This window comes from Stegastes partitus, unplaced genomic scaffold (genome assembly GCF_000690725.1).
Source record: "Stegastes partitus isolate 25-593 unplaced genomic scaffold, Stegastes_partitus-1.0.2 Scaffold1960, whole genome shotgun sequence".
NCBI classification, from domain to species: domain Eukaryota; kingdom Metazoa; phylum Chordata; class Actinopteri; family Pomacentridae; genus Stegastes; species Stegastes partitus.
In genome coordinates, this window is record NW_007579691.1 from 44,073 (window position 1) to 53,732 (window position 9,660).

Below are 9,660 nucleotides of genomic sequence, written 5' to 3' on the forward strand. Positions count from 1 at the left end.
TGGTTTTGTCTCTTTGAGGTCCGTTTATATGTTTGTCATCATTCTACGTCTTTGTTTAGTCGGTTTGCGTCCATGTTTTGGGTCTTTTTGTGTTTCTTATTCAGAAGTTTTGGCTCTTTCTGGTCATTTTACATAAACTCAGGTACATTTTGTGTGCATTTTGTTTCTCTTTCTAGTGGTTTCGTGTCTCTTTTCACTAGTTTTGTGTCTGTTTGTGGTCATTTTGCATCTCTTTGTTGTCGTTCTGAACCTATTTGTCTCGTTTTGTTGTTTTGTGTCTCTTTTCCATAACGGTTCTTTTATTTCCGGTTGTTTTGCGTCTCAGCGTGTCCTCCTTTATGTTGTCATGCTACGTCTGTTGGTGTGTATTTTGCAGATATTTTGTCATTGTGTGTCATGTCTCGTAGTTCCTTTGTAGTGGTTTTGTGTCCGTTTGTGCGTCTTTTGGATCCGTTTTTAGTTGTTTCGTTTCTGCTTTGTTCACTTTGTGTCTGTTTGTCAGGAGTTCAGTTTGTGTTTTGTTGTCGTTTATCGTCTTTTTGTCCATTTGCAGCTGTTCTGCGTCTCACTGAAGCTCCTGCATCTTCTTTGTGTTGTCGTTTCATGATGTCGTTTTGCTGTCCTGTCTACTAACTGGATGCTTCTTGCTGAAATGCATGCTGGGAGCTGCAGTTCCCTCCGTCGTGGCAGATATCGATCAGATCGAGCGGTTTGTTCCTGTTCTGTAGAACTTCTCTGTTTCCTGTTTCTTCCCTGATAACGTTTGCTTTTTAAAGAAGGTCAAACTGTGAGATTAAAGATTAACGAGCCGATGTCAGAACACTCAGCTGCCTTCAGGTGATTTCTGCAGCTGGTGACATTCAAACCGACTGCTGTGGGTTTTGTGTGAAACGCTGAAAACAGGAATGAGCAGCAGCACGTTGTGGTTATTAGCGTGTGAGGCCTCCTCTGTGCTCAGGTGGCTTCATCCTGAGAAGAGCAGCTGCCTGTTGATACGACGGTGAATCTCTGCACGTCCACCGACTATCTGGACGCATTTCAGTGGATTCATCTTCAATTTGTGATCATTTCTAATCCTGTTGTGTCTCATATTTTGCAGTTTTACTTCTATTTCTGCTCATTTTGCACCGTTGTGGTTCTTTTTGGTTCATTTTGCGTCACTGTTTGTTGTTGTTTTGTGTCTCTGTGTGTTTATTTGTGTCGTAGCGTCTCTTTTTATGTCTCTCTGCAGTAGTTCGGTGCCTATTTTTTAAAATTTTGTGCATCTTTTTCCTTCGTTTTGCATTTCGTCGTGTCTCATGACGTCTTTTTGTCCCTTCCCGGTTGTTTTGTGTCTATTTTTTGTTCATTTGTCGTGTATTTCATCCCGTTGAGGTAGTTTTGTGTCTGTTTGTGTTAATCTTGCGTCTCTGTTCCAAAAGTTTCTCGTCCTTCTAGCTGTTTGCATCTGGCTGTGCTGTTGTGTGTCATCATTTTAGGTCTCCTTGTAGTTGTTTAGTGTCTATTTTTTAAATTTGTGCATCTTTTTCCTTTGTTTTGCATTTTGTTGTGTCTCATGGCGTCTTTTTGTCCTTTTGCGGTTGTTTTGTGTCTATTTTTTGTTCATTTTGTGCCTCTTTTGTAACAGTTTCTCATCTTTCTGGTAATTTTTCATCTCGTAGTTTCATCATTTTGTACCTTTGCAGGTCTTTGCAGGTCTTTTTCGTTCATTTTGTCGTGCATTTCGTCCCGTTGAGGCAGTTTTGTGTTAATCTTGTGTCTCCGTTTCAAAGTTTTCTCGTCCTTCTGGTTGTTTTGCATCTCGCTGTGCTGTTGTGTGTCACATTTGTCGTAGTTTTGTGTCTATTTGTGTGTCTTCGGAGGTGTTTTGTGTTTGCCTGTCTCACTTTGTGTCCATTTGGTTGTTTTGTGTTCACTTTGTGTTGCATCTCGACGCAGTTTTGTGTCTATTTTTTGTTAAATTTGTTTTCTTTTTGAATGTCGTCGTGTCGCATGTTGTCATTTTGTGCTTTTGCAGTTATTTTGTGTGTATTCAGCTTCTGTTTTTTCTCTTGTCGGTCCCTTTCATCTCGCTGTGTTGTCGTATCTCGTAGTGATAGACGAGATAATTCTTTGGCGTCATCTCACGTGTCATTAAAGTAGTTTTGTGACTATTTGTGCTGATTGTGGTGTGTTTGCGTGCCTGTGAGGGTTGTTTTTTTGTGTCTATTTGCAGACATTTTATATTTGTGCTCATTTTGCATCTCTGTGGTTGATTTGTGTGTCACTGTGTTCGTTTAGTGTCTCCGGTGTTTCCGTCTCTTTTGCATTTAGTGTTTGTTTCGTGTCTTTCAGTGACTCTTTTTGGTTGTTGTGTTTTAATTTTGCGTCTTTTTTGTCCAAAGTTCCACCTCTTTCTGTCTCTTTGCAGTATTTTTGTCTATTTGTGGTCCTTCTGCATCAATTACATTTAATTTTGCGTCTCTTTCTTAAAGCTGCCTTCCTTCTCTGGGTGTCTTGTGTGTCATCATTTTGTCCTTTTGCAGGTTTTTTTGTGCTGATTTGCATGTTTTTAGTTCTTTCTTTCTGCTTGTGTTGCTGTATTTTGTCGTTTTGTGTCTCTTTGCAGTAGTTTTGCATCCATTCGTGTTTTTTCTGGATGCATCCTGAAAAGCTCCGTCTGCTTCCATCACATCATGTGTCACGATTTTGTCCCTTTGCAGCTGTTTTGTGACTCTTTGTGTGAATCTTGCATCTGATTTTGTGTCTTTTTGGTCCTTTTGCATCTACTTTTGTTCATTTCGCGTCTCCCTGAACACAGAAACATCATCCACTCGTTTTAACCGCGTCGGTTGACTCGAGCCGCTCAGTTCGAGTCTGAACCGAGAGAAAGTCTCCTTATTTAGCTTCCTGCTGCAGACGGCTTTCTGCGCGACCACAGGCTTTACATGACATTCTGCACATCCACGTCTGTCACCTCCTCTGCTGAAACACGCTGATGTGTGTGCTCTCGACGTTATACGAAAATACAGACGCTGCAAACGGACGAATTTAGTAAGTTTCTCTGCAGACGCATGCTGGTTCTGGATGCATATTGGACGTACGTTTTGCAGTTATTCACGTGTGTAACTCTTTTATCTTTCACGTTTACGCTTGACGTGCATTTTTAATCATCCAGCAGGAAACAAACGATGAAATTCTCGAGTGCAGCTGCTTCTGTTGAAAAGTAAATTACCAATATTTAATGTTTTGTTAATTAATTTGTTAAAATAATGTCAAATATCCACACAAAACATCCGTGTTTCTACATTTCTTGGCTGCAAAATGACAGAATTTGATCACAATTAATCAGGAGTTTATTATTTTACAAACATTTGTTATTTTAAAGAGAAAATTCTGTTGCTAGAGCTAAAAAAAAAGTTTTAATCATTTTTTTAGAAGGTTTTTATATTAAAAATGTGCTAAAATACGACACGTGACAGGACTTTAAACTAGTTCTGCTCGTGTTTGTGTGAATATCAGGCACATGTGAGGCTGCATCTGTTCTGCAGACTGGAAGCTTTAAAACGTGGAATAAACAGAACCTCCTCTAAACATTTCTCTGATATTTTACATTTTATTCAGCAACACAAACCTCAGACCTAAATTATTCATTCAGATTTATAGATTTTAAGTTACCTCGAGTCTCACTACAAAACCCAGACATCAATTTTTGCCATTTCTGCAGCAAACTTGACTAAAAAAACCTGCAAAAACTCACCAGACACTTGTTTTAAATCGTCCCTGAAAGCTTGTTTTCTTTGGTTTCGTGCTTCAATTCATTGAAATTATCTGAAATTAGTGAGTGAATGAAGTCACAAACCGATTGTGGATTATTTTTTCTAAATCAGAGCCTCTCGGAGTAAACCATCCAAGAACAGACTCGTTCTGCAGGCTCGAGGGCTGAAAGGTGAATATTTCTGTTGTTTATCGGCTAAAATCAAGTTTTCAGTTTCATGTTTCTGCTTTTATTTTCTGCTAAAGTCGCCTCGGACGTGTTGGATGTTTGTTCTTGAGTGCACTTGTTCAGACTCACCTGAGACAAGCTGAGACGTCTAATCTGCATTCAAACGGAGCTGAATCCTGATTGGTGTAGAAATCCCAGCAAAGCCCCGCCCACTTCTAGAAGAAGTGAAAACCCGTAGCTGCTCTGATCTGAGCTGTGATCCACCTGCAGCTCGTCGGGTTTCGCTTCCTTCACCGTTGAAGCTTCTTCTTCTTCTTCTTCGCTTAATGTGGTTTCATGCAAATCCTTTGCTGTGAATGAAACTTCTTTTGTTGTCCAGCTTCCCACGATGCCTGCTTCCTCCAACGTCAGCGCCGCGGGAGCCGAGGGGGCGGAGCAATGCATCATCAACGACCAGATGGGCCCCTTCATCGTCCTCTACATCCTCATCTTCATCGCCGGTCTGCCTGGAAGCCTGATGTCGCTGTGGGCCTTCACCTGCAGCCCCACGGACAAGGTAGAGCGCAAACATCACTTAGTAGAAATCTGGTTTCACTTCGACATCAGAGAGTCTTTTAATTTACTATAAACTGACCACGTTGAAAAGCAGCAAAAGGGGAAACTTCCAGCACAGTTTATGATCACTGTAGGATTTTATGATACAAACTGAGAGCAGACGGATGACGTGAGGCGAAGCGAGCGGAGGAAGCCGGAGGCGGAAAGCTCTGTGGTCAGAGTGACGTAGAAACACAGAAAGCTAGCTCGAGTTAGCAGAAGGAGAAGCAGAGTGACATTAACTGAGGTCGGGGATGTTTCTGTGTTTTTGTTCTTTCACTCCGTGACTCAGTGTTGGATTTTCAGAATCAGCTCACAGCTTTCGACCTGTTTCTAGCGTCACAGGTCTCCATCTGGAGCAGCTTCTGTTACATTACGTATTAGATAAAGGTTCATGAGAACTGGGTCAAACTGTTTTGGTCACACTGAGCAGTAAAGAATGACCTGATTTCCAAAAGTAATGACACTAAAGATGACTCAGCAGCTCAGAGTTTGTCAGGTCTGTCATGATGACTCCACCGCCGTGCTGGACGCTGTTTTCATCAAACTCTTCCCTTTCTGCTGAGTTCTGTTTTAACAGCATGTGTTTCCAAATGTCAGGTTTTTTTTTAGCTATTCACTTACAAACTTCTGACAGAAACTAACACTCCTACACTCGTCAACTAGTCACTGGAATTCCCACCATCAGTGACAAGAATTTCAAAGGTAGTCACCAGCATTCATACACTAGTCATGACATCCCTGTGCTTGTCATTAGCATTTTTACAGCACTAACCACCTCTCTAAGGCTACCCACTAGCATTTCAGTCACTAGCATTCTTATAGCACTAACCACCTCTCTAAGGCTACCCACTAGCATTTCAGTCACTAGCATTCTTATAGCACTAACCACCTCTCTAAGGCTACCCACTAGCATTTCAGTCACTAGCATTCTTATAGCACTAACCACCTCCTAAGGCTATCTGTTAGCATTCTAGTCACTAGCAATCTTACAGCACTAACCACCTCCTAAGGCTAACCATTAGCATTCTAGTCACTAGCATTCCCACACTAGCAACAGTCCTAGGATAGTCATTAGCATTCCTACGCTAGTCACTGACTATCCAACGTCAGTCACCATGCTAGTCACCCATATTCTTTCGCTAATCAATAGCATCCTTGGAGTAGTCACTAGCATTTCAAGGCTAGCCATTAGCATTCCTATTCTAGTCAGCTGCATTCTAGCCACTAGCATCCCTTGGCCAACATTTCTATGCTAGTCACTAGCATCCTTAGGCCAGTAGCTGCCATTTTCAAACTTGTGGTGCAGGACTTAGTATGTAGGACACAGGGAAGGCTTTACGCTGGTCCCATGCTAGTGCAGGAGTCTGTTTGCTGATTGGCTCTTTGTGTTTTCCGTCCCATCGTTGTGTTGGTGCAGCAGCAGAGCAGCAGGATCTACCTGGTGAACCTGCTGGCTGCCGACCTGCTGCTGCTGTTCGCGCTGCCCTTTAAGATCCTGAGTGACCTCGGGGGGCCGTGGAGCCTCAGGGTGTTCCACTGCCAGGCCAGCGCCGTCACCATCTACATCAGCCTGTACGCCTCCATCGCCTTCCTCGCCTTCATCATCACCGACCGCTACATGCAGGTACGCTGGAGCTGGTCTTTCAAACGTGTGGATGTTGTTCGGTGTCTGCGGTCCTGACGGTGTGTTCTCCTGCAGGACTGTCAGTCTCTCCGGTCTCTGCGGCTGCATGAAGTCGGCTTCGCCCGTCTGCTGTCGGTGGTCGTCTGGCTGCTGCTGCTGCTCATCATGGTGCCCAACATGGCTCTGCCCACCAAGCAGGTCCAGGTACGGAACGGAACCACCAAACAACCAAAAACCACAAACACCAGTAGACCTGGTGTGTCCCATGAAGTCAGTTGTTGTACCGTCTTCTTGGTTTGGTGGCTAACGCGGGCTGAAAGAGGCAGTAGGGGCCCTGGAGGGGGTTTAAGGTGGACTGCAGGAACATCACCGTGCTTGTGGTCGTCTTTGATGCAGTCGTAGCGTTTCTTTGGGTGACCCTTGTTTCTACGGCACTGTGTAAACACCATTTTGTCTACGTGACCTGTCGGCCAAATCAGTGCCGTAAGCACCACGGCCTCTAGGTAGGTCCAACACATCCAAACAGTAGACCACCATCAGCTGAAGGTGCAACAACGAGTCAGTTAGTCACCAGCTATTAGATGAATCATCATGTTGATCTATCTGAGTCTTGTTTCAGTAACGTTTTGATTAAAACAGTCTAAACTCTGATTTCAGTTGGTTAAAACGGAGTATGTTCTCATAAGCTGAATATCTTCTGACAAAACGAGACTTTTTTCCATCTTTGACTTTGGGAAACATTGATGAACATTTTTCAGAATTTTCTGACACACTTGGACTCAGTTACTCTGAGTTTCAGTTACTCTGTAGTTCACTCCGATGTCCGTCTGTCCGTCCAGGTGCAGCAGTATCTCAAGTGTGCGTCCTTGAAGCAGGACATCGGCCTCCACTGGCACGCTCTGGCCGTCTTCCTCTGCACGGCGCTGTTCCTGAACGCCTCCGCTGCCGTCCTCATCTCCAGCAGCCTCGCCCTCAAACGCCTCCTGCGCAGCCGCAGCGACCCGAAGCTGTGGTCGGACGCCCGGCGGGCGGCGGCGAGCGTGACGGCGGTGGCGGCGGCCTACGTGCTGAGCTTCGTGCCGTACCACGTGGTTCGGACTCCGTACACTCTGGCGCAGACCAAAGTGATCAACGACTGCAGCACCGTGAAGCAGCTGTTCCTGGCAAAGGAGGCCACGCTGCTGCTGAGCGTGCTCCACGTCTGCTTCGACCCGCTGCTCTTCTTCTGCCTCTGCTCGCCGTTCAGACGGACGGTGAGGAAGATGACGTCCTGCTGCAGACGACAGGTGGACGGCGATGAAGAGCAGCAGGAGGACACCGGGCAGCCGACGACCTCCGCCCTGCAGGAAGCTGCCGTCTGACCGCAGAGTTCACCAGAGAATCCTGCAGAAATATTAAAAAACTCCATCACTCCTCGGAGAGTTAGCCTAGCTTAGCACAAACACTGGAAGCAAATGGAAATCGTTAGCCTTCAGATTTGCAGCAACTACAAGTGGACAATATGTAGGACTGCTGTGGTTTCAGAGTTCCTCCTCCTCTCTGGTTTAGCTGTTCTTTTATAGAATAGAACAGAATAAAACTTTATTTATCCCTTCGGTACAAAACCTCAGAGAAATTGCTATTTTATGCACCAAATGTAAATATTAAACCATTTCTGGGCTGAGCTGCCGGCTGTGTTTCAACAGAGGAGACGAGTGTACAAACAAATTAAGAACAAGTTAAATATCTACATCTATTAACTGCATTTTATTTTGTAAAATAAAAAAAGAACCTTTTTCCTTTGATTTCCGTCGTTGTGCACAGAAGACGTCTCTGAGTTCTCCTCCTTCACGTTGTTCTGGTTCCACGGAGCTGCAGAGAAACATGAACCACGGTGAAGGAACATGAGACTAAAACACCCAGAACCTGCTCAGAGTTCAGCAGATCAGTGATTCTGTGTTGAAACCAGCAGAGAGCAGCAGTGAACCAGTCTTCTCTACCTTACTGCTGAACCTCATCCATCCATACAGACTGTAGATACATGCAAACGTACATTAATCTTTTATGAAGGTGTAGAAATGCTGCACCGTCACCAGCGATCGGCGTCACTCACAGCCTGACGTCCGTTCAGACAGAATTATAAAACTTCCAACAGATCGACGTCGCCTCGTTCTTCAGGATTCAGTCTCATTTAGTTTTTTTTTTAGATGGCAGGTGAAGACCTTACAAAACTAAAACTACAGAGAAGCCCAACAAATCCAAAGGTTCTTATGCTTGTAGATTAATCATAACAACTGGACCTGCTTGAGTTCCTTGAAGACGTTCCACCTTCATCCAAGAGGCTTCATCAGCTCTGACTGACTAGTTGGGAGTTCCAGATATCCTGAAGGAGACATTAACACCTGCGTTTGGGTTTTAATTGGGGGTTTGTTGCTCCTCCCCCTCGTTATGCGACTCGTTAGGGGGAGCACGAACCGTTGTTACAATTAATCTAAAGGGATTAACCATGACCTGGATGACTGAGGATCTTCACAGACAAACGTTCTTATGGCGACTATTTGAAAAAAAAAAACCTCAAGTGTGCAAAGAGAAACAGAAGCAGGACAGAAGCAGGCTCATGGAGGCCGACGTCTGCCTCGACTGGTCGGGGTGAAGGTGAAGGTGAGGGTGGAGAGAACAGGGTGGGAAAGACAAAACAGAAGAACAACCCCAGTACCAGGGATCTCCAGCTCCGGTCCCTAATGAGCTACCGTCCTGCAGGTTCTAGACGTCGCCGTACTGCAACACACCTGATTCACATGAATGGATCTCCAGCAGCTTGTTGTCAAGTTCTACACAATCTGTGAATGATCCATGAATGTGAGTCAGATGTGCTGCAGTACGGAAACATCTAAAACCTGCAGGACAGCAGCTCACGAGGACCGGAGCTGGAGATCTCTGGTCGATACTGTGAAGAAAATCTGCACAAAAAGTGGAAAAATCAGGCAGCAAGGGAACAGAAGAAGGTTCAAGAACAGCTCAGTACTGTGATGTTCAGGAACTGTAGAAAACAAAAAGAAAAACTATGAAAATAACAGCAAATGTCTTGAAAATAATCAGATTTGTGGCTGATTTAAACAGTTAAACTGCAGTTTTAAGGTCACAACACAATAAAAGAAGGAACGTCTGTTGTTAAAAACACATTCTGGATGTTTTTGGCCTGTTCTTCCAATTTAAATATACATGATTTTTATTTCAAAAAACAGCAAATATCTGTAAAATAAAGTTATTTTTGCTGATATTTTTCGTGAAATCTTTTGTTCAGATGTGGACATGATTAACAGTTTGGTTTCTTTTACAGCCAACATGCAAATTAATACGTTTTATGTGATTTTAGTCGTTAAAAGTGTCAAAAACCTTGAATTTCTTCCACTTTGGAGGCGAGTCGGAGCAGCAGCAGATCAGAAACATGCAGCTCCAGATGATTCCTGCAGAGACGACGAAACACAAACTACAGACAGAGAAGACGCAAAGTCAGAGACAAGCAGTGGTGCAA

At 44.1% G+C, this 9,660-nt stretch overlaps 1 protein-coding gene across 4 annotated transcripts in view; it reads left to right on the forward strand.

Moving 5' to 3' along the window:
- The window catches only part of gpr171 (G protein-coupled receptor 171), a 9,224-nt gene extending 1,303 nt beyond the window's left edge, over positions 1-7,921 (forward strand). For 2 of the 4 annotated variants that reach the window (XM_008303219.1, XM_008303222.1), the window contains exons 2-5: positions 4,305-4,481; positions 5,940-6,146; positions 6,222-6,350; positions 6,986-7,921. In XM_008303219.1, coding sequence (XP_008301441.1) covers positions 4,314-4,481; positions 5,940-6,146; positions 6,222-6,350; positions 6,986-7,507 — 1,026 coding nt within the window. In that variant the 5' untranslated portion in view covers positions 4,305-4,313 and the 3' untranslated portion in view covers positions 7,508-7,921. Of the gene's footprint in view, positions 1-1,993; positions 3,101-3,869; positions 3,929-4,304; positions 4,482-5,939; positions 6,147-6,221; positions 6,351-6,985 lie in introns of those variants that run through there. The other 2 variants (XM_008303221.1, XM_008303220.1) reach the window with 2 other exon arrangements.
- The last annotated feature ends 1,739 nt before the right edge of the window (positions 7,922-9,660 follow it).